The following is a 25517-nucleotide window of genomic DNA, read 5'->3' as shown; positions in this document are numbered from 1 at the left end:
TCAGACATGCTTGATCCTGATGACCTCAGAGTGGGTCCTGGTGGAGAAGGTAGCCACCTATGTTACAAGCTGCCTTAGGAAGCCCCCAGAAAAAAATCCCATAACCACCTTCTGGTGGAATGCCCATGCCCTGCCTTGGAGAATAAGGTTGCCCTGACCCCCCTGAAATTGACCCCAAAATGGCCACTATCCTAGCAAAGTTCAATAAAGATCTGAAGAAGGGCATTGATCATTCCTGGAGGGCTTGCCAGGCCCCTTACCAAAATCCTAGATATGGCAGAAGACGCAAAGGCCATGGGTGCCCGAATTTCCCTGGAGGCCCTTTAAGGGTGCTTTCAACCTTTTAGGTAACACCAATTGTGCGATGTCCACTGAACACCAATGATCTCTCTTGATTAAAGTGGACCCAAAGCTCGGGGACCGCGTAACGTGGGAGACGGGCCCATTGCAAAAGGGGGGCTATTCAGGGAACACTTTATCAAGGAGTTGGTAAAGTTTTGTTAAAACCATCACCTCCCTTGATAAGGCCCAGTCATCCATAAAGAAAGTCTACCACATGGGTTTTCCAAGTGGCCTGCCATTCGAAACGAAGTTAGGAAGACTCTTGCCAAACCTCGCACCTCCCTGAGGCACACTGATCGCCTGGTGGGGCTCTTGTCATTGCCCAGCCAACTCATCTTTCTGGGACCTAAACTATTGGGCCTTACATATGTTAAAGGCCTCTCATTTGAGGAAAAAACGGATCTACTCCCAACTGGTGTCTCGGTCTGTTGAGGCAAAGGAAGAAATCGGCTGGTGGCTTGTCCTGCATAGAAGCACTGAATGGGAGAGCGATTTTCAGTTCGGCTGTACTTCTCATTATAGAGTCAGACGCCAGCAGATCAGGTTGGGGCACCAGATATGGAGATTTTTCCACATGTGGCTCTTGGTTTCCTCAAGAACAGGAGTTACCTATCAATTGTTTCTGGCTGCTCCTTCGCGGTTGGACAAAGGACAGGATTCAGTCATGCGTCCTCCTCAAGATGGACAACGTGTCTGAGGTCCACTACATCAACCATCTGGGGGGCACTCACTCCAAGATTCTCTCCAATCTTGCAACCAAATTTTTGCAGTATTGTCTGCACCATCAAATCTTGGTCCCAGCGGAATATCTTCCAGGGCAAGCGAGCCAGATAGCGGACTGGCTTTCTCGTCATCATCAGTATTCCAGCCTGTTGAAACTGCTTCTGGAAGTCTTTGCCAAGCTTCAGGAATGCTGGGGACGATTTTCAGTAGGCTTGCTTGCATCCCAGCTGGATCACCAATTACCCTAATTCTACAGTTGGAGCCCGGACCCGCTGGAGACGAATATCGCCTTCCTTCAAGATTGGAGCCAGAAGAAGGGTTACGCCCTCGACCCGGTTGCAAGGACCTTGGAGCAAATCAGGAGGCAATGCTCAGAAGTAGTGTTGATCACACCTTTTTGGAGGTCTCAAGTTTGTTTTCCAGTTCTTCTGGAATTTTCCTGGGATTTTCTAAGCCATCTCCCCCTGCTGCAGGATCTGCTTCTCAGTCCAAATCGGATCCCACAGCCCCTGGTGATGGAAGGCTCCCTGAACCTGATGGTGTGGTGGACTAAATGGGACGATGGTCGAACCCGGGCCTTTTGAAACAAACTGAAGAACTCTTGCCCAAAGCCTGGGCCAAAAGTACGGTCAAGCGCTATAGGTCAGCATGGACACGCTGGACTGGCTGGTGCTTGCAAAGGGGTGTGGATCCCATGGTCGCAGATGTATTTCAACTGCTTAATTAATATCTGGTGACAGAAGGTCTAGAGTATCAATTTATTAATACCTTTCGTTCTGCCATCTCGGCAGGACATTCCCCAGTAGATGGCTCTCCAATGGGGGAAATACCCTTTAGTCCACCGCCTCCTTACAGGGATTTGTCTCTCTCTTCCCCCAGAACCATGTTATTTGGCTCTTTAGGATGTCAACCAGGTGCTGAACTTTTCTTGTCCTGACAACCAAATAGATTCTTGTCCAGGTAGGAGCTTTCAGCTAAATTAACATTGCTCTTGTGCCTGGTTTCTTGCAGGAGGGTACTGGATGGTCGTGCCAGAGACATTTGCAGGTGCACCATCTCTCCGTCTGGAGTTTCATTTATGGTAAGTAGATGAACCAAGTGAAATACTAAGGTTATTTTTTATCCAGCCTTTCCTGATTCCCCCTACATTGTGTGTATGCCTCAAGGCATACGAAGAGATGTCTTCTGAATTTCGCCCACCTGGTGAACGCCAACTTCTGACTGCATTGTGGCAACGGCACAAGGCAGTATCTTCACCTGCTATAGCGTGGTGGGTAAGATGGGTCATGCAGGAGGCTGGCATTTAACTTAAGACTTTTGAAGCACATTCTGCTCAAGGGGCAATGGCCTCGAAGGCTTTTTTCCTGGGTGCCTGTTTGAAAGATATTTTGAATGCACAGAATGGTCTTCAGACTCCACTTTTAGGAGGCTCTATCTTAAGCCAGTGCTTGATTTGGCTCATTTAATCATGAGCAAGCTTTGAACCAACATAATCCACGCTTCCGGTCCTGACATAGAAGGAACAATTTCCCAGCTTTCGTAACGGAAAGTTTCAGTTCTATTAAGGACACGGAGGCGAGCGAGAACCTTGCTGACTGGTAGGTAATAACCTTTCCTGATTATGTTACTGATTGTTACTATGACAATGTTATCATCCTCTGTTATGAACTGGATGTTGAGAAGTACTTTTGTAAGATTTTCCGATGTGGCACCTGGTATTGATGCAACTTTCTCTTCCTAGGGACTAATTTGGGGAAGCAGGATTCATGATGGATACATGTAGACTGATCTTGCGTGACAAAAGAGGGTGAGTCAACATGGATAATGTACTATATGGGGCTCTGCTGGGGCCTGATTGGTTATACACTAATACTTACATTTGATTGGTTGTTGTTTGTTACATTGCCAAAGACTCTTGGGACTTGTAGTTCATTGTAAAGTTTTGAATTTGGCTGCTATTGATTAAAGCGAAGGAATTAAAGCATAATCCTCACCTCCATGTCCTTAACAGAACTGAAACGTTCAGTAACAAAAGCTAGGAAATTTTTCATTCTTACCTTATGAAGTTTTGCGGTCCTTCTTTGAACTGCAGACACTTTCGAAGGAGTGTCAAGGACTTCAATCGCTCTGGCCCATGCTGAACATCCTTGAGAAGCTGGTCAACCTTACAGAAAAAAAAAAGAAATGCTGTGAGTCAGATGTAGTAATTGTTTTTACAGTCACAAAAGTTAAAGTGCAGGCTTTGCAAACGCTAAAATCTAAAATTGCAGTGTACAAATCACTGTGGGTGGGAACTCACTTTGTGACTCACAATGCCCAAATTACCAGCCCTTGAAATTGTAAGCAAGGAGGAGCAAGGAAAGCCCATCTTCTTACAACTCACAGGAATGTGTTCAATGTATTGGGACTGATTCAGCGACGTGTAAACCACGTTCCACCATCCATTCCAATTCTATTTGGAACCACGAGGGACACTCACTTTGTGAATGTAAAATGTGGGCATTTGGGGAGGTAGAAGTAAGACCACTGTCCCCTCACAAAGTGTCACATTTTAATGTAGTATACCTTTTGGTTCAAAACAGGGACAGGGACTGCTATGACAGAATTTTATGAATGCAGAGATAGAAGCCTGCTGCTCTTCCTCCTTCACTCCTGCATTTGCAGCCATTCACAAGGATTCACACGAGGAATCATGCCTCTTCACGACTGATGGGCAGGAGTACTGGCAATACTTGCAAATGTCCTTTTTACGCGGCGCTGGACCCAACACAAAACTGAAAATGATTGGGTCACATCACCGTGCTGTGCAAAAAGAGCATGTGGCCAGCAACCAATTTCTTACTAGGTCTCGACAAAATACACACACGCACACACACATATAGACACCCTTTTTTTTGTAATTCGGTGCATTTAATATTACTGCTGAACATGCAAACTAAAAGCACTGCCTGCGAACAGAGTTTTATAAAGCTATTGCTATAGCTGTCCATGGTACTGACAGAATGTACTCCTAATTTGAAGCTGCATGTTTGGTATCGGACTTACATCCTAAGATCATTGTGTTCTCATAATGGGCAGAAACACGTTTGATGTTTTCAAATCTATGTAAGAGCTACGGTTTAGGAGGCCAATCGATCATTACTAGCACATACATTACAGAAAAGAAGCTATAAACTCACAGACCTGAAACTGGGAGAGAGATTCCGCTGCGAATGCTGTGCCATCCGGTTTTTCTTGTTCCAGGATGTCTCGTACCAGCCTTCTACTGATCAGATGTTGTTCCCTCCGCGCCTTTCTCAGGGCTGTAATAGAGGACATAAACCCAGCTCCATTCTGATATCACCTCAATTACATAGCCCTCATCAGCCGACCCAAAAAGAGACCAGCTGAATATCTGACGGGCTCATATAAACCAAATATGTTTGTTGGAATTCCTAAATTACATGCCACTAAGACTGTGTCCAATATTTAATTTGCGATAGTTTCAAAAGAATAAGATGTGCACTAAAACCCTTTCACATAAATACAAGTTAGAAGCACAGAGTGCAGCCTTTGTACATTTATCGAAGTCCAAAATATACGTATCTCAGTCAGTAACCTCCTCAACAGAAAACAGACTGCACGGGATGATTAATTCTATCCACACTTGTGTTACGCACTTCCTTTTAAAATAAGATCCTTCCTATGGTAGAAACAGTTAGTACCACTCAGATATTTATAAATGCAGGTGCTTAACAGAATTTGCTCTTTCCCAGACCTTCATGGCTTCATCCCCCATTAAAGTATTATGTAGAAATCCATGCAGAAAGATGGCAGAGTCTATACTCAGCTAATTATTGGCTGAGAATGACTGTCTACAATGCATTGTGATTGGCTACAACATGTGACCCATGGACTACTGAGGTCGTCCATAGGCTTTGACCAGTTACTACCCAGGGTATGAGGCCTGCACGAAGGGCGTGGACTATTTGGCCACCCTCTACACCAATTACAGGCAATACACAATAAACGCTACACAAATGTTACACACTTTCAAACACACAAGTCATGACAGCACATGCTATCATACGTGACATTAAAACCTCAAGCACAAGATAATCAATGGCATCCCTGGAGACATACTTCATGATGTGACCAATAATGTAATTTTCACCAAAATGTTATAGACTTGACACCTTGTAGCTAAAAACAGATTTTTAACAAAGACAATATAGGTTCTGTAACATCAACGTTCAAAAATGGTTTTGCATATGTAATGAATTGCATGATCGATAAAAGTTTATAGACAAAAAGTATTTTTTATAACATTTAGTTAAGACTTAATAATCTAAGACCTAACCGTAAAATTCCTCATGTACGTTTCAGTTAAGACTGAAAGTGAAGTTCCATAAGAAAGGGCATTTTCACTCTGCTTCCAATTTAGACCCTATTTTAATCATATGTACCAACTTTCAAAACCAAAACGTTAGTACACTCACTTGGATTTTGCCAACTTTGATGCACACTGGTTAAAGGCGGGGGTGGGAGGATGAGAGGTCTCCAAGAAGTATAAGAGGGGGCCCCACAAAATACTGTTTCCTAAGCTGACTGTTATAGTAAGCTTTATCAGTAAAACAGAGAAAAAGGCTGAAGAAAAGTGCATAAACCTTTGTAGGCATGTAGTGATTGACTCTGTTAGTTGCCTTTTACTGGTTTTGAGCATTTCCATTCAGGAGTTAGAGAAAGTTTTTCAAAAATGCAGTTTTTCAAATGTGCATGCATAAGCTATTCAATTGGTTACTCTTTGTGAAGATAGGAAAAATTAAAAAAATACATTTTACTGTCTGATGTTTCCAAAGGGAATAAAAGTGATGGTCACAAAAAGAAAAAAAGGAAGCCATGTGATTGGTGTAAAGCTTCTGAAATAGTGGCCATCTTGTTTCTTCTTCATTTGATCGGGAATATGAAAATGTTCACAATCAAAGCCGAAAGCAAACCGAGAGAGAGAGAGAGGTTATTTTCCCACAATAAAACATACTTCACAAAACGGGGATTATGATGCAGCATAATCGTTTTTCAGAAACAAAAGGATTTAAAATCTCTCTGATCCAGCAGTTGTGAACATTGTCGGGAATAAACACACACAAAAATGCATGAGTTGCAGCACAGTGAAGTACTAATGTAAATAGTACTATAATGAAAAACTGGGAAGTCGTTTAGGCCACACAGCTTTGGTGCTTGTCTCCCAGGCGGGCAGAGAGAGATTTCCATTTAAAAAAACCTTAGCTTCAGCCTTCCTGACTTTCCAAGGTATAAGGGGGTTTCAAAATGGGTCGGCATTGCCTGTGGGCCAAGTTCCAAAAATGAAATTATTCTTAGCCTGACTAAAGGCCTAGCGATCGCTTCTTTCAACCACAAAAAGGGAATCCTTCCACAGCTGTGTATAAGGGCTGGACGGTCATTTGGTTGCCCTTTTCCCTACCTACCCCTTCAACTCCAGGCCAAACATACATGCCAGGGAGGAGCACACAAATCCTCGACTTCAGCCAAGAACTGGGCATAATGCCCAATCATTACCCAATATGGCGACGGAGGGAAAAGTGTGTCCCCAATGCTTCTCCCCATACCACAGGAACTTCATGGCACCAAGAAAGTTATAAGAAAAGCTGTTCGCTGATTAGGCAAGACAGTCAAACTCTTACCCTCTCAGTTCATGGATCCCAGAGGGTCCTGTTCAAACCCCCCCCCCCCCACCCCCCAGCGCCTTGAAACCTTCACGGGTATGTAGCGCGCTTTACAAATTATATGATTGATTGATTGATTCCCTTGTCCTTTCTACTTGATCATTTCCGAAGGTCAACTCTGATGATCTTCCTGCTCAGCAGCTTCTTACAACATTGCCTATTACTCCATTCCAGTGGAGAAGTGTGGCACAATGGTTAGAGCGGCAGACCCTGAAGCAGAGATCTGGCTCAAGACCAGGGTTCAAGTCCCGCTTCGGCAGGTCTTGGGCTCAATTCCCTTGGACCAGATAATTCTCGCCTCAGTGCCTAATCTAATTAATGGGTCCCACTCTGCAACTCTGGGCAATAGCTTGCTAAATCTCCACAACGGCCCCAACAGCGCTTGGATGCCTGGCTTCACCCTGGGGGTGCCCAGGAGTGGGCACCTCACAGGGAAAAGCCAGGAGGGGTTCCATAGCGGTACGAGTACAGCGCCTTGAGACCCTAACGGGTGAGTAGTGCGCTATACAAGTGCAAATTTACATTTACATTATAGATACTCAGAGTCCCTATTTCATCATACTTGGACTTCCCCTCTGCAAGAATTTCCATTCACACCACTCAGCCCATGCCATACACACAGTGGACATCCAGTCTGAAATTCAAGGAGCCAGTGAAGTCCCTCAAATTGTCTTGACATATTAGCTGAGACTCCACAAAAGAATCTGCAGGAACACATTCACATGCCCATACCCAAACATTGAACAGGATCTCTTGCTCGCACCCTAGGGAAGAGGGTCCTACCCCGGTAAAAAGTGCTTCTCTTTTCAGGAGAAAAACACTTTTAGGCAATATGTTTTGTTGGCTCAGTCATTTAAGTTGTAGTGGCTTTCGTATATCAATAAACGAAAAGAAGGTTACGTCATATCAAACTTACCCATCTCTTTTTCCCGTCGCTGGGATCTCAGCTCCTCCATGCATGTCTCAGCTGGTCTCTGTCGCAGTCTCACCCTGCCCCACATCTTTACTGAAAGCAGATGCCAGAGTGCACAGCAAGTACAATCTGAAAGAGACAAAACCCTATTTGATACCAGTTTAATCAGAGAAGGTCCATATATTGTTGGCTCAGATAGTTTGTGGAAAATAATAAGGATTTCTGACAAAAAAAAAAAATAACAATCTTAATTTATGTTTACACTTGGGCATTTCATAGTCTTCTTGAAATATAAAAATAATAGAACACCAATGGAGCTCTGATGGCTCCAAAATTATCACCTGCTGATTCTGACTTCTGTCAGATGAAAAAAATGCAAGCCTGTGTGTGATAAATTTTTAGTATTACTTTCAAACACTATCTGGAATGGTACCCAAAGACAGATTAAAATAGGGTGTCCAACACTGTTCCACAAGTAGCAAAGAGCAGGTCAGGAGAACTTCCATCTACCTAAGAGAAATTCGAAGGCTCCATTCTGCACATCTCATGTTTCTCATCATTGTCGATGTACATCAGCTGAGATGCACTGTAAAACTATTCCAGTGCATTATAAAGTATATTTTACACAATGTATTTGTCAGTTAAGTACTCAACCGACATCCAAATACATATGTATCAGACCTGGCAGTGAATAACTGGAGACTGAATTATGCCAGTCATGTCAGCACCCAATCTTCACACTACGTAAACAGTACCCACAGATGGTTCCATGTTCTGGCGTGTGCCAGAAATCACATTCCAAGGTACACCTGTATGGTTTATTCTCTAACTCAATTTGCAGGTTACTTGTTGTATAAAATAAACAAACTGAAACGTATTTAGGCTTAGTTTATGCAAACCAAAATACTCTTAACTGCTGTTGAGCAAATGATTATTCAATGATTCTCTATTCAACGTGAATGCCCACGTGTGGCAGCTAATTTCAGGCATTCACAGTGTGCCCCCAAGTAATACTGTCCCGGTCATTAGAAGGATATGGTGGGCCACTAGGGTATTCATTTAGGTCAAATACACCATTAAATAGTATTTAGATATATAAACCTAGTCACATGTTGCATTCTACCACTAAAACACTTTACTAAACATACATATAAATCTCCATATCATAGCATTATTACATTACAGCATTATTATTTTATGACTTTTTACTAAGCATGCCTGACAACCAAACTAAGGATAGTTCAATATATATAAGAAATGTAATAATCCCCACATCCTGTAGCCTCATTTCTGTCCTTTTCATCAGATTCAAACACCTGGAGTCGATGATTGCCTAGAGAGAGCAAAGGAGGCTTTTCTGACTTAATGCATGCAACAATTTCTTCTGTCACTTACATAGGGCATTTCAACTACGTTAAATGCCTTTCCTTTTACATGAAGTCATCGTCAGTCCTATGACTAGGCACGAACTACCATGCCTCTCAAGAATCAGTTAGGCCCAAGATCCTGAATACGAGCAGATATCTAACCTACTTTAGACCCACAGATGCTGGATACCAGTTGATATCTAGCCTACTCTAGGCCACCGAATCCTGGATATTAGCTGATCTTAACCTACTGTAGGCACAAAAATCACAAGACAACTTCGGGAATCTTTGCATCATGGCTAAATCCAGAGTTGCAGACAAAGGTTAAAGCTGTGTTTCAGGTAACAGATCACTTACAGGAATCATGGACTTGAGTGAGCTACACCTTCCAGCCTTTCTTGATGACACCTGGAAGGACATCTAATAGCTCTGGTGCGAAAGTCTCCGCTATGAGCAACTAAAGGGTAGTAGCCAGCACCTCTTCACAACTCTTTAGATTGCTTATTCTGAATCAGATTTTATTTCAAGACCAGAGGGTCATATTATGCGGTCTTTTCTTGCGTTTTATTAATAGCAATTGAGAAAGAGAAAATTACATTGCCCAGAAAAAAAACTGGTAAAGTGCTACAAACAGTGACATCACAATAGAACTAATAGGACGCTGCGTAACCCAATAATTATCTTGACTGAGAGCAACAAATCCTGTTTTGTTGCTGCTCGCAGTCAAGATAAATAAAATTTTCCACTGCATCTGGTTATCATTCTGTTACACGCTTGTTTATTACTGCTTTATTAATATATTTGGGACATTATTACTTGCCTCTGCAAACACGCACTTGCTTCCTGGTAAGATCTGTTCTATCTCAAGCATTCTAACTTGAGCGTTTTCCTGTCTGAAGCACTTCGGCCTCTGTGCTCCTCAGGGAGCTTTTCACCGACACCTCCCACAATGCCTTGCCGTATTCTAAAGGACTTCTCAATTGAACCGCTTTGCGGTAAAATTTTTCTTCTCATTTGCTCCTCCTGGTCTGTAGTCCTTGCTACTGAGTGACTCCTTCCTTTTTACACGCCCGTCTCTTTATTGCCGTTCTTTTCCCTTTAATTCCTGCCTCTATTAACCCTTTCCTATTTCTTTGAGGCAATGGTTAGGAACTATTATTTTAAATTGTATTTCTTAGGGTTTTGATAAGTGTTTAGTGTTATAAAAGGTTATTATATTGTCCTAATTTTCAGTCATAATGTCTCACATTGAGATTTACCTAGCCTTGGTGTCAGAAAGACTAGCTTTTATTAAAGACACGGAGCCAAGTATTATCCCCCCAATGTTTCATTAACTCTCCCTGGTCTGTTTTATTCTGCAGATCCAATGCCTTCTTCCACTTCTGCTACCTCAACCTAATCCGACTGGATTTGTTGCTTTCGGTCAAGATAATTAGTGGTTACTCGAGGTACTATTGGTTGTTCTATTGTGATGTCACCGTTTGCAGTCCTTTACCATTTTTTCTGGGTAATGTAGTTTTCTCCTGCTTGGCTGCTGTTAAGAAAAAAGTATGAAAAGAGAGCAAAATGCTCGCCTCTGTGTCTTTAATAAAATTCTAGCCTTTCTGACACCAAGCCTAGGAAAATCTCAATTCTCCAAAGCACAGCAGGAACACCTCATCTAGTGGTTATAGAAGGCCTTCAGCAACTAGAAGCCTGAAGAATTTCATAGCTAGGCATTCTTCCCTGAGTCATCTGGCAGAGACCGACAAATTCCTTAGGCATTCCTGAGCCCCAGGCTTACATACCAGCCTGGCATGCTGAGACTCATAATATTGGAGAGAACCACAGCCCTGTTTCAGAATTTTTGTGTTCATTATTAATTCCCTGTCGAAAGTAGGAATACATGGCAAAGTTTGTTGATCAGGGAACCCCATCAAAAGCGCAATTCAGGCAGGACATGAGCTTGTGTATGGTAATTCAGTTGGCTCGTCCCCATTGGTTTGCAGTATCCTTATGGAGGTCAAGTTGTTAAGACCAGCCATCAGCAAGAATTTCACCATATGGGGAAAAGTTTTTGACCTTTTTAGGCTGTGACGGATAAGGCTGACCTTATCTTGAGCAACGGCTAGACAGATTTGTTAGAATCTATTTCTTGTGAGAGGGTTTTAGACGGAAGCTTCTAAATTTAAATTGTAGGAGGTCCAATACTAGTCTTATTTTTGTATATTCTAGGTTCACTAACAGTAAACTTTGTTTGGAGTGTTACCTGCAGGAATATGAGGCAAAGACATGATCTAAGACAGCAAGATAAAGATCAGCTGCTCATTTCCGTCAAAAAAACGTTTACCAGGATTTCATCCTACTTAGAAAGGTGGGTGAAAGACATCATGCATGAAGCTGGCACAGAGTTGTGCTTTCAGTAACATCATACCAAGGACTCTAGAGCTACCCGGTGGACTACCACAAATCTAGGAGAATTGAAGAGGTTCTTGGATTTAACATTTTTGATGGGCTTGATAAGGAAGCATTCACTGTCTTCATATTGGGCTACCTGAGCCTTGATGGCAACAACCACATTTCCTGCAATCATGAGTCGTGATTGGTATTTGCTTCTGCTTCAGATGCTGCATTTTGTTGATAATGCTTTAGTGTTGCCACAAGATCACTCCGATTGTGACTGTCTTTTTAAGATTCCGCTTGTCCTTGATCACTTTTGTAGATCGATTTTCAGAGATCTATGTTCCAGTGAAATAAGTAGCTGTGGACTAGTCTTTGGTCCTGTTCATGGGCAGTCTGGTTTTTACTGGGATTGGATTTGCTTTATCAAGTATGCCTGCCTGTGTACTGAGAGCAAGGGCAGAGGATCGCTTGTAATTGCTTCTAGCCTAGGCACCCAGCTATAACAGGGCTCTGCAATCCTTAGAGACAGTGCCCACTTCTGATCCATACTGGGATCCCACTTGCAGCTCCATCAGTGCACCACAGTTCACACACTCCACGCCCTCAGCCATGCCAGGAACCCCACAAACGCTGTCTGCCATAGCACTTCAGTTCTTGCAGTCAGTACACTCTGCTGCTCCAGTACTGGGACCTTGGGGCAGGTCCATCAGAGCACCGCAGTTCACACACTCCTAGAGCTCAGCCATGCCACTGCCAAGAACCCCACATACATTGTCTGCCAGAGCACCTCAGTTCTTGCAGTCAGTACACTCTGCTGCTCCAGTACTGGGACCTTGGGCGCAGCTCCATCAGTGCACCGCAGTTCACAAACTCCAAGCCCTCAGCCGTGCCAGTGCCCTCACACATGCTGTCTGCCAGAGCACCCCAGTTCTTAGGCAGTACACTCTGCTGTTCCAGTACTGGGACATCGCGCAAAGCTCCATCAGTGCACCTCAGTTCACACACTCCAAGCACCTCAGCTGTGCCCGAACCCCACTCACGCTGTCTGCCTGAGCACCTCAGTTCTTAAAGTCAGTACACTCTGCTGTTCTAGTACTAGGACCTCGGGCACAACTCCACCAGTGCACCTCAGTTCTACCCCGGCAAGCTCACTTCTTTTCCTATAGTGGGACCCCGCTCACATATAGTTCCATTACAGCAGCTCAATTCTAATAGTCAGTCCCACTGCCAAGCCAATACTAGACCAAAAGAGCAAACCACAGCTCAGCCAGTGCACCTGAAGTCTAACATCCAACACCACTGTTGATGGGAACCACCACAGCACCAGAATCCATCAATTCTAATATTCAGTGCACATTTCCTCTCAGTACTAAGGCTCATACACACACACACTCCCTTCAGGACTCCTTGCTTCTGTGGTTCAGAGACAATGCCACTCCCATACTGGGCCCCACTTGCAGCTTCACCTCCAGGCTAACACTCAGCAACACTGGCACAGCAATACTAGGTTCCACACATAGCTCCATTAACATACCTCACCATCGACCTGGTGTGCCGTTACTATTCCAATACTGCAGCCCACATACAACCCTGTCAGTGCACCTCAGCCCTGACCTGCAGCGCCCCATATTCTAATACCAGGACTTACACTGCGCTCCGTTTCTCATTCCTCAACTGCTGCCTTTCTGTTATTCTAGCGGTGGGTTGGGACACAGCTCTGTCTATACCCCAAATCCTGATCTGAAGCGCCCCGGTATTACTGTATTGGGGTTCACATACAACTCTGCTAATGCACCTCCTGCTGGTCTGTAGTGGCCCCTGCTGTTCCACACTGACTTCTGTTTGAGGACATAGGGGAGCCAATTCAATTTATTCTTAGCTGTCATATTTATTTAGGAGGTTCTGTTTCACCTGTCTCACTCCGTTCTTTCCTTTACTCTGTTTAATGTTTTCCTTATTCCCTCACTTTTCTCTTTCCAGCTCTTAAAATCCACACATTAATAATTTCACTCTCTTTCAACTGTTTATTTCTACTCCTCTCCTTTTTTAAATTTTATTTCCCTCTTGCTACCTCCTTTCAAACTCGCAAAAACGTGGTTATTTCTTTCCTTGTTTCATTCCTCTTTTTTCTTCATCAGGTGTTCATTCTTTCAAAAACAAATTCCTCTTTCGTTTATTCTTTCTTTGTCTTTATTTGCTCTTTCCTTTGACTCGGTATGTGTCCTTTCACTTTTTTTTTTTTTAGATCTTTCTTCTTTCCTTTCTCTTACTTCCTTTTGTCTGTTGTACTCCTTTTGCTTCTCTTTTTCTGCCTCTTCCGCTTTCTCTCCGGAGGCCTAGTTATCAATGGAGCAACAGGTGCAGTGGCACCAGGGCCCAGAGACCATTGGACCTCACTCAACTCTAATTAGTGCTGTATTTGCCTACTGAAATTGCAGTCAACCAATTTCCTTTCTTAGTCCAGGGCCCATGGCACCGTTACTACGCCACTTGTCCTCTCCATCTTTACTCCCGACTCACTCTTTCCTTTCACTTTCCAATCCATCCCAAATTATATTTTTTTATGGTGCTTTGAGCATTACACTCTAATGCCAAAAGTTTATTTCTGAGAAAGGTTTATATGATAATTGTATATGAGTGGAGGTGCTTTAGTTAAATGCTGGGCCACTGGAATTATATTGTAAAAAAAGACAAAATTATGAGACAGGGTTGACCAATTTATGTGGCAAGAAAAGTCCAGTTATTAATTTACAATGCCAATGGCTCTAACTCAAGAAAATGTGAGACTTATTGCATTGCAAATGCTTGTATACCATTGGGATCCCTTTTACATAAATGAGTGATAACAATGTAAAATTATCTAGCAAATATTATCACAGAATTCAGAGACTCACTCATCACAAGTGACGGGATGACATCTACTAGTTGGGTTGATCACTCACTACCAGGCTAAATCTGATACCTGATGTAGAAGTTTAGAACAAAGAGTCAGCTATCTTGGGAGCCAAGCAGTTCCTAACAGCTGAAGAGGCTGCAGGAAAAATGCACAAACAGCTGTTTGGCACACAACAGACATATGCTTCACATTTTGGTGATACTACACAGGGATATGGAATTCCTATAGCCCGACACCCAGGACATATTGTTGGTGGTCAAGGACTACAAGTTTTCATGTTTATTTTGTCCAAGTAGCCCCAACCCTCTGCAGCACAAACCCTTTGGCTGCAAGTTTACAGTACCACATAATAAAGCATGGAAGGGCATTGTCTGCAGTTAAGAGTAATATCTGTGTCCATATGTTAATGCTGTTCGTACTTGTATTTAGGATTAATTTATGCAAACCCTTTATTATTAGGGAGGGCGCTTTAAGGAAATGTTGTAAGCTCTGACTGCATTAATGAGATTGTTCCATTATGAAAATATGTACAGACGTTTGCAAAGTTTAACAATATGAAACTACAAGGAATGTTCCCAGAATGTTCTCTGTTGAGATGCAAATATTTGAAGAAGATTGAAAGCAGAGTGAAATTTTAGGTACCAGTTCTTTGAAGTGTCCTCTAGCAAAATGTGTTGATGCATGCTAAAAAAATAAAATCATATTGGAAAATCAATGTAATCATATTTAACAAGATTATGGGAAACATGAAAATAAACAATGATTGGCAAAGCCAATAGGTCAGATACTGGTGGTCTGCCTTTGGGTTTTGCCAATGCGTGTCTTGTTTTGATATGGTTTTTGTAAAACGTTATTGTTGTGGGAGCTGCCCCATCTGCACCTTTATAATAAACACAGGCAAAAAGAAAAAATGTTCTTTGGTCTCAAAAAGCATACTTTGCTCAGACGTCCCTGGCACTGAACAAAACTACTTTGTGTGCAGATATGCTCCTTGTGAAAGAGCAGAATGCTGTCACTGACAGTAAAGCTGGAAATAGAGAGAATTTTAATAAAAACAAAAAGTGTTGGTTCACATCAGACTTAATTACGGGCTTAGTTCTTAAAGAAAGTCACAAAAGTGCTCCCATGGTATATGTCCTTGCATTAGCGCAGATTTATGGCTTTTGAGAATTCACAATAATTTACAGAAGAAGGCCAGGAAATCGTACTCCTCGAAAATATTTGTGAACTACATTTTAGCACGAGTGTAGGAGGCTGGATTGGCTTGTAGTGAGTACCAAGGGGTACTTGCACCTTGCACCAGGCCCAGTTATCCCTTATTAGTGTATAGGGTGTCTAGCAGCTTAGGCTGATAGATAATGGTAGCTTAGCAGAGCAGCTTAGGCTGAACTAGGAGACGTGTGAAGCTACTACAGTACCACTTAGTGTCATATGCACAATATCATAAGAAAACACAATACACAGTTATACTAAAAATAAAGGTACTTTATTTTTATGACAATATGCCAAAGTATCTTAGAGTGTACCCTCAGTGAGAGGATAGGAAATATACACAAGATATATATACACAATAGCAAAAATATGCAGTATAGTCTTAGAAAACAGTGCAAACAATGTATAGTTACAATAGGGAAACATAGGGATAGGGGCAACACAAACCATATACTCCAAAAGTGGAATGCGAACCACGAATGGACCCCAAACCTATGTGACCTTGTAGAGGGTCGCTGGGACTATTAGAAAATAGTGAGAGTTAGAAAAATAACCCTCCCCAAGACCCTGAAAAGTGAGTGCAAAGTGCACTAAAGTTCCCCTAAGGACAAAGAAGTTGTGTTAGTGGAATAATGCAGGAAAGACACAAACCAACAATGCAACAACTGTGGATTTCCAATCTAGGGTACCTGTGGAACAAGGGGACCAAGTCCAAAAGTCACAAGCAAGTCGGAGATGGGCAGATGCCCATGAAATGCCAGCTGCGGGTGCAAAGAAGCTTCTACTGGACAGAAGAAGCTGCGGTTTCTGCAGGAACGAAAAGGGCTAGAGACTTCCCCTTTGGTGGACGGATCCCTCTCGCCGTGGAGAGTCGTGCAGAAGTGTTTTCCCGCCGAAAGAACGCCAACAAGCCTTGCTAGCTGCAAATCGTGCGGTTAGCGTTTTTGGACGCTGCTGTGGCCCTGGAGGGACCAGGAGGTCGCAAATTGGACCAGGAGAGAGAGGGGACGTCGAGCAAGACAAGGAGCCCTCTCAGCAGCAGATAGCACCCGGAGAAGTGCCAGAAACAGGCACTACGAGGATGCGTGAAACGGTGCTCACCCGAAGTCGCACAAAGGAGTTCCACGTCGCCGGAGACCAACTTAGAAAGTCGTGCAATGCAGGTTAGAGTGCCGTGGACCCAGGCTTGGCTGTGCACAAAGGATTTCCGCCGGAAGTGCACAGGGGCCGGAGTAGCTGCAAAAGTCGCGGTTCCCAGCAATGCAGCCCAGCGAGGTGAGGCAAGGACTTACCTCCACCAAACTTGGACTGAAGAGTCACTGGACTGTGGGGGTCACTTGGACAGAGTCGCTGGATTCGAGGGACCTCGCTCGTCGTGCTGAGAGGAGACCCAAGGGACCGGTAATACAGCTTTTTGGTGCCTGCGGTTGCAGGGGGAAGATTCCGTCGACCCACGGGAGATTTCTTCGGAGCTTCTGGTGCAGAGAGGAGGCAGACTACCCCCACAGCATGCACAAGCAGGAAAACCGTCGAGAAGGCGGCAGGATCAGCGTTACAGAGTTGCAGTAGTCGTCTTTGCTACTATGTTGCAGGTTTGCAGGCTTCCAGCGCGGTCAGCAGTCGATTCCTTGGCAGAAGGTGAAGAGAGAGATGCAGAGGAACTCGGATGAGCTCTTGCATTCGTTATCTAAAGTTTCCCCAGAGACAGAGACCCTAAATAGCCAGAAAAGAGGGTTTGGCTACTTAGGAGAGAGGATAGGCTACTAACACCTGAAGGAGCCTATCAGAAGGAGTCTCTGACGTCACCTGGTGGCAGTGGCCACTCAGAGCAGTCCAGTGTGCCAGCAGCACCTCTGTTTCCAAGATGGCAGAGGTCTGGAGCACACTGGAGGAGCTCTGGACACCTCCCAGGGGAGGTGCAGGTCAGGGGAGTGGTCACTCCCCTTTCCTTTGTCCAGTTTCGCGCCAGAGCAGGGCTAAGGGGTCCCCTGAACCGGTGTAGACTGGCTTATGCAGAATTGGGCACATCTGTGCCCAACAAAGCATTTCCAGAGGCTGGGGGAGGCTACTCCTCCCCTGCCTTCACACCATTTTCCAAAGGGAGAGGGTGTCACACCCTCTCTCAGAGGAAGTTCTTTGTTCTGCCATCCTGGGCCAGGCCTGGCTGGACCCCAGGAGGGCAGATGCCTGTCTGAGGGGTTGGCAGCAGCAGCAGCTGCAGTGAAACCCCAGGAAGGGCAGTTTGGCAGTACCAGGGTCTGTGCTACAGACCACTGGGATCATGGGATTGTGCCAACTATGCCAGGATGGCATAGAGGGGGCAATTCCATGATCATAGACATGTTACATGGCCATATTCGGAGTTACCATTGTGAAGCTACATATAGGTAGTGACCTATATGTAGTGCACGCGTGTAATGGTGTCCCCGCACTCACAAAGTTCAGGGAATTGGCTCTGAACAATGTGGGGGCACCTTGGCTAGTGCCAGGGTGCCCTCACACTAAGTAACTTTGCACCTAACCTTTACAAGGTAAAGGTTAGACATATAGGTGACTTATATGTTACTTAAGTGCAGTGTAAAATGGCTGTGAAATAACGTGGGCGTTATTTCACTCAGGCTGCAGTGGCAGGCCTGTGTAAGAATTGTCAGAGCTCCCTATGGGTGGCAAAAGAAATGCTGCAGCCCATAGGGATCTCCTGGAACCCCAATACCCTGGGTACCTCAGTACCATATACTAGGGAATTATAAGGGTGTTCCAGTAAGCCAATGTAAATTGGTAAAAATGGTCACTAGCCTGTTAGTGACAATTTGGAAAGAAATGAGAGAGCATAACCACTGAGGTTCTGGTTAGCAGAGCCTCAGTGAGACAGTTAGGCACTACACAGGGAACACACACATATAGGCCACAAACTTATGAGCACTGGGGTCCTGACTAGCAGGGTCCCAGTGACACATAACAAACATACTGAAAACATAGTGTTTTCACTATGAGCACTGGGCCCTGGCTGGCAGGATCCCAGTGAGACAGTGAAAACACCCTGACATACACTCACAAACAGGCCAAAAGTGGGGGTAACAAGGCTAGAAAGAGGCTACTTTCTCACAACGAGCAACTGTGCATGCATAGATTTTCTCATGTGAATATCTGTTAAGCGTTTACAAGTTCACTTTCCTGTAACCATTTCTGTTCCCAACCATGGGAGAAGTTTAACTTCTGCCCTTGTTTGGAGTAAATTTCCAACCTTTCTTAGTACGGAAAAAGATCAAAGAAGAGCTGGTGAAAATCCCTAAAACATGCAAGTTAGTAGGTTTGCACAGATTCATATGGGCATTCCATCCCTGGAACTATTGCTCACTGCTACTTCCGGCCCCACTATGTAATGTTGTTGCTGCACTAATTGGCACTAAAGGGATACTGGATTTTTTTTTTACAGTACAAGATGATTTAGGGCACAGCCTGTCCCATGGGAAAGTAGATATTTTGTGAAATTTCACACCCCTTAACTACATGCTCCATATTTCTGCTAGATGCCAACACATATTATTCACTGATAAAGATTATATATATATATATATATATATATATATATACATACACATACACACACTTTATTAAGGTGTGGAGTTATCTTAAGTGTGCATTTATTTTTATCATATTACTAATGTGTTACTTTGTAACGTAGTCCATATTTAAGTTTGTTTAACATTGTGTACTTTGATGTCATTAATATGTAAATTAGATCTCATGCATGAGAATTTGATTGCTTTGAGCCTGTACTACGTAATTTGTCTTTAATCTGACGATATGCTGCATAGTTTGTTTTTTCCTTGCCACATAATATGATGCATAGTTCAAGTCATCCCAAATATAAACAACAGAAAAATGGTCTAGCTTCACACGTAGCAAAAGCCAATAAAAAGTCTGGGAGCAGGAGCTTCAGTCACACAAAAGAGGCATTTTTCACCGCAAAACAGCATATTTGCATTAAAAGGTTCATCATACATACAGCAGTGAAAATGGCAATTTTATAACCAGAGCCACTAGAATTATGCAATTCTGTGGTCACCTTGCATCCTTGGCGTGGTCTCCCCTGTCTTTTGTGCCTCTGCGTCCTATGTTTTGACTGTGTGCTGGACTCTGGGCACTTTACCACTGCTGACCAGCGCTGAAGTGCAAGTACTTCCTGTGTAAATTGTATGTGTGATTGGCTTTTTCCATGATTGGCATATTTGATTTACTAATAAGTCCCTAATAAAGTGCACTAGAGGTACACAGGGCCTGTAAATCAAATACTACTAGTGGGCATGCAGCACTGATTGTGCCACCCATCTGAGTAGCCCAGTAAACATGGCTCAGACCTGCCACTGCAGTGTCTGTGTTTGCAGTTTTAAACTGCCAATTCGATCTGGCAATGGTACCTACTTGCCAGGCCCTAAAACTTCCCTTTTAGTACATGGAAGACACCCCTAAGTTAGGCCTTAGGAAGCCCCATGGGCAGGGTGCAGAGTATGTTAAAGGTGGGACATGTCCTGATGTGTTTTACATGTCCTAATAGTGAAATACTGCCAAATTCGGATTTTACTGCTGCAAGGCCTCTCTCTCTCTCATAGAGGGCTGCCTTTAAACAACTTTTAAGTGCATTTTCCCTTGGGGAGCAGATCGAGATGTGGAGTTTGGGGTCTCCGAACTCACAATTAAAAAATATCTTTTAGGAACGTTGTTTTTTAGATTGTCAGTTTGAAAATGCCTCTTTGAGAATGTGGACATTTCCTTGCTTAAACCATTTAGCTGGGGTGTAGTCTGCATATCCTGATGAGCCATTTGGGCTAGAGTGGAAGGGGGAGTGCTCACTTACACCTGAAAGGGCTGTGCCTGACCTCACACAATGCAGTCTCCAACCCCCTGGTGTGTCTGGAGCCAGGCCTGGGCAAGATAGGATCTTGTGAACAATAGAGACTTTCCTTTGAAGTTTGCCTACTTCAAGAGGCAGAAAGGAGTAGACCTAAAACCCCAGATTTTCAGATTACTTTTGGAACAAGGAGGAACCTCTGTCAAGGAGAAGAGCTGAATAGCTGGAGGAGGAGTAGTGCCCCTTTGCATCTAACTGTGCTTTGCCGGGTTGGCCTGCAGTTGCTGCTTCTGCCTGAAAGAGGGCAAAGACTAGACTTTGTGGTATATTACTGCTTGTGAAGACTCTCCAAGGGCTTGGATTGAGGTTGCCGCCTGTTCTGAAGTCCCAGGGCTATCAAAGACATCCTCTGTCAGCATTTGGACTCTCTGCTGTGACAGACTCCTGCCCTGCCAAGTGGTGCCCTATCCAGTCCCTGGGCCCTTGAATGGTGAAGCTGGTAGAACAAGGACTGAAATCCACGCGTAAGTAGCCGTTCGAGGAAAGTTTTGAAGCACCAACTGCAATGCTGTGGAAAAAACGACTCAACCCCCTGCAGCGTGGTTTTCCCAATGACGCACGGCCTCACTTGTGAGTAAGCAATCAACACATTACTGACTTTTCCAATGCGTGCTCGCCCGTGAGGCTTTATTTTTGACGTAAACCAGGTACTTTGAGTAACAACAACATTTCCATTATTTTCTATGGAGCAAGACTCATTGTAGTTTAAAAATTCATAACTTTACTTGAGTTTGTTGGATTTTTGTTGTTTTGGTCTTCTTTGATTGAGATAAATATTTGCCTATTTTTCTAAACTGGTGTGGTGTCCATTTTGTAGTGTTTACACTGTATTACTGTGCGTGTTTTGGTACAAATACTTTGCACATTGCCTCTGAGATACGTCTGACTGCTTGTGCCAAGCTATGAAGGGGGGTGAGCAGGGGTTGTCTTAGGAGTGTAACTCCCTTACCCTGACTAGAGTGATGGTCCCTGCTTGGGCAGAGTACAAACTGGCTACAAACCAGAGACCCCATTTCTAACATCCATGTTTTTCACAATATTATAGATTTACTGTATGTTAAGATAAAGAAAATGCTGCTCCCGTATGAAAGAATGTCAAGTTGATTAGTCCCCATCAACAGCAGATAAAAGGAAAACCACTTATCTTTCTCACAGTATTCACCACATAATCATCCATAACTTGCTTCTATAACATTTTTTAAAAAAGACTGCAGGGGTGGAGGGAAGCAAAGGGTGCAGGTGGGGGGAGTGGGAAAGAAGCATAAGAAGGAAAGTAACATTGGGGGCTGGGGAGGACACTGACAACTAAGCAAAAAGGATCATGGGAGTTTGTCAGGGGAGAAGCACATGAACGGGAGCTTGCAACAAGAGGGAGACAGCAACACAATGCAGAGACAGATACCTAATGGGTGAGTATATGAGAAAGAGAGCTGGAAAACACATGCACTCTTACTCCCATTAGGTGCTTAAGCAAAAAGAACAAATATTTCCTTAAAATAGAGCAGTGGAAGGAGTCAGCCAAGCCAAAGGATTGTAAAGAGGTTATGCCCCACAGGAGGGCTAAACACAAGACGGATAAGGAAACCCATTGAAGAAGCAATCAAATGAAAGTGACAATAAAGTCAACCAATGGTGGGAATGGGCAGGCTGCAAAACCACAATACCATAATAGGTATCTTCCAACAAGGCAGCTCAAGCTGTCTGGTGAGACCTAAATATGAGCTGGGGATTGGGAGAGCAACACAGAGGGGAAGAGGAGCCGGAGATGTGAAGGGGGGGGTGGGAGGGGAGTTGGGAAATCAGCAAACTTAGGAGAGGGGTTAAAGCAAGAAAACAGATGCACTCCAAAGGAGACCTATTGGCTTTGCCAACAGTATTTAGCGATGCTGTGCAACATGGCTAAAGAATGAAAAACAAAACCCTATGAAGCAGCCAACCATGTCATTTTGTAGGCATGCTCACCATGCATGTGTGCTGCAAAATGAAACAGGCACCTTTTCTTCCTTTTATTTGCTGATCAGTTGATTCATAAAATAAAAATAAAAATGCCTTAAAGGGCTTTTTTGGGAGAACTAGTAGGAGAGAATCAACAAAATGGTGGGCGGAAGCAGAGGGTGTCAGGGAATGGGCAACAGAAACACAGGAGATGCGGGTGGAGAAAAACAAACTGGAGCATGGAGAGAAAGCAAATGGCTGATAGAGCACAACGTGGAGCTGGCTGGGTGAAGCACATGGACAAGAAAGCAAGGAGAGGGTCATATGAGGGTGAGAACATCACAGAGAGGTTGAAGGAAAGGCACACACACACAGAAGAGACAAAGTGACGCAAGGAGGAGGTAGAGAAGCACACTAGGAAAAAAGCTGGAAAAGCATGCACTCTTGTGGAATGTTTACAACTATATTAAAGAAGTAGTTATGTAAATGTGAGTCGTGGTAGGACACAAGTAATTTACCAGTACTCCAGGGGAAGGAAAACCATGAGACGGACAAAGCAAGTCATGAAATAAGAAACAAGTAAATGAGATTGACAATACCAACAAGCAATGGGAAGCCTGTACGGCTCTGAGCTCTTGGTAAGCCCACAATATGTCTTTGCCAACCAGATAGCTTGAGCTGCCTGGTTTTCTCGTCCCAAAAACTAGCTTCCTGGATGTAAGCAGTGGAAGGTTAGAAGTGATTTGTAAAAAGGATGGTAAAACAGCTACGCTCCATGGGAGGAAGAACCAGTAGTGGAAGGAATGCCATTTATCAAGGAAGCACATGAGACGGACAAGAAAGCCATCCAATGGTAAGCATCGGGGTTGATCCAAAACCCACTGTACATATTGGTACTGTCCACAATATGTCTTTCAAAAACCACACAGCTAGGCTGTTTGGAGGTGAGGCATAAAAAGGTACGCTATTATGCTGTGTGACATAAGCATACATGCCAACATTTTAGAAGAGATAAATAGGAGATCTTAAAAAATAATAATAATCGGGAGAATGTAGTTCCCCTATTGAATTCTGCTGAAGAAGAGGCAATTTCAGCCAAAAAAAAACATTTTGGTTCTAAAGTCAAGAGTCTCCCGTCTGAATAGGGTATTTTGGCAAGTATGCATAATATATTACTACTATCACTAGTTCTGCAGCAGCATAGGCAGAGCGCTTAAGTTTAACGGTTCCGGCGTAACTTAACAAGTTGAGGAATTTTCTTTGAAATCTGCGACCTGTAGTCTTGGCATTACAATGAATCAAATCACTACAAATCGCAGGATTGTCAAGCACGGGTCGTACGTAAACTTGTTGGCTCTGCAGTGCAGAAGCGAGTACTTTACCCGAATGCCATTTCTACCATTTTCTCTAACACTATTATGGTAAAAGAAGCAGGTCAGTTTAATTCATACTACCCCAATATGTCGACCCGATATCAACTACAATGCCTTTATTTTGCTAATAAAAATGCTTACGATTTAAACCCTATTTTTTTGCCTTTTTTCTGGAACTCCGAATCGGCCACGTTACTATGAAAGGGGGAGTAATAAATCACCCCCCTAAATCCTACGCATAAAAAAATCCCGAAAATACCTAACATATTAAATTAGGAAGAAATGAGAGGGTTCCCAAGACTTCCGCATGGAGTAACCCAACAACTCTACGCTACGCCTTACCCTACAGAGGTGTTGCCTGGTCCCCTGATCCAAACCAAACGTTGACCATCAAAGACGGACTGCAGACAACCTCAGATACCAGTCGTTCGAGAGGAAGGCGTAAACGTGGCGGCCATCTTATACAAGTGCGGTATTCGGAAACAAAAACAAGAATAAAGTTACATATACATATATATATATATATATATATATATATATATATATATATATATATATATATGTGCTCATTCTGTCTGATTAATCTAAATTTGAAAATATGTTTGGTTTTAAAGCTGCAATCATATTGTGAACTACCTTTCGTTCGTATTTTTCGTGAAAAACAAAATTTTAAGCAAGCTTCTAGGCCAGAGGTCTTCCAACTGGGGGCCGGCACCCCTAGGGGGCCCTCAAGTGATCCCAGGGTGGGCCCCAGACTCTGGCCAAAAGAAGCACTGTTTGTTTTAAGCAGAAGCACGTTATTGCATTTTTTAAAAGGTAACAGTACTTAACTGCAATGTTGAAATATGTCTAGACATATTTAAACATTGCCATCTTTATAAAATAATTGTGAAAAATTCGGAGGGAGGGGCCCAATGATTTTTATTTTTCAACTGGGGGGGGGGCGCGGCACTAAAAAGTTTGGAGACCACTGTTCTAGGCTTACATCTCGGACAAGCCTCATTATAACCAGTTTTCAGTGGTGAAAACGATGCGAACATTGCACATGCTAAACGACCCTATTTATTCAGGAGACTCGATTTTCAAACCCAAAATGACTTTAGTTCAGGTATCTCTCGCCTAAAATCCTGTCCACTTTAATTTAAGTCAGAGGGGAAAATCAACTCCCTGACTTTTTTTTTCGAAATCCCTATCTTACCGGGTTCATGCTTGTTGGTATGTATGGAACAGGGGTCTCCAGATTTCCAGCAGTAAGAGTTACTTACGTTCAATTAAAATTATTCCGATCTAATAATATTATTAGTGCTATACACATCGGAAAACATTATGGCCCATATTTATACTTTTTTAGCGCCGCATTTGTGCCACATTTTGACGCAAAAGAGACGCAAACGTACAAAATACAATTATATTTTGTAAGTTTGCGCCGCTTTTGAGTCACAAAATGCGGTGCTAAAAAAGTATAAATAAAGGACTATATTGGTGGCCACTCTATGCAAGATTACCAGCCCTGATCACCTCTGTGCAGGATTACCAGCAATGATGTTAAAAAGAGACTGTTAATTTTGAATGCCTCTCTACAAGGATAATTTTATGACAAGACCGGAGGCTCCTATTATGCTTTCTTTTCCTGCTTTATTAAAACAGCAGCCAAGAGAAAAAGACCAATCCCAGGGCTTGCGAGCATGCAGCCAATGGGATTCAAGAGAAGTAACACTTAACCAATCAATACACTATAT

At 43.4% G+C, this 25517-nt stretch overlaps 1 protein-coding gene across 5 annotated transcripts in view; it reads right to left on the bottom strand.

The window, feature by feature from the left end:
* The window catches only part of TMCO6 (transmembrane and coiled-coil domains 6), a 184348-nt gene extending 160161 nt beyond the window's left edge, over window positions 1–24187 (bottom strand). For 4 of the 5 annotated variants that reach the window (XR_011194155.1, XM_069199391.1, XM_069199389.1 and 1 more), the window contains exons 1-4: window positions 24121–24187; window positions 7705–7830; window positions 4249–4367; window positions 3123–3229 (exon numbers count right to left, since the gene is read on the bottom strand). Coding sequence is in view for 4 of the 5 variants with exons in the window: in XM_069199391.1 (XP_069055492.1) it covers window positions 3123–3229; window positions 4249–4367; window positions 7705–7789 (311 nt within the window). In the remaining variant the exon portion in view is untranslated. The remainder of the gene's footprint in view (window positions 1–3122; window positions 3230–4248; window positions 4368–7704; window positions 7831–24120) is intronic. The other variant, XM_069199393.1, reaches the window with a different exon arrangement.
* Window positions 24188–25517: the final 1330 nt, after the last annotated feature.

This window comes from Pleurodeles waltl, chromosome 7 (assembly GCF_031143425.1).
Source record: "Pleurodeles waltl isolate 20211129_DDA chromosome 7, aPleWal1.hap1.20221129, whole genome shotgun sequence".
Classification (NCBI taxonomy): domain Eukaryota; kingdom Metazoa; phylum Chordata; class Amphibia; order Caudata; family Salamandridae; genus Pleurodeles; species Pleurodeles waltl.
This window is presented reverse-complemented; position numbering and strand designations above follow the sequence as displayed.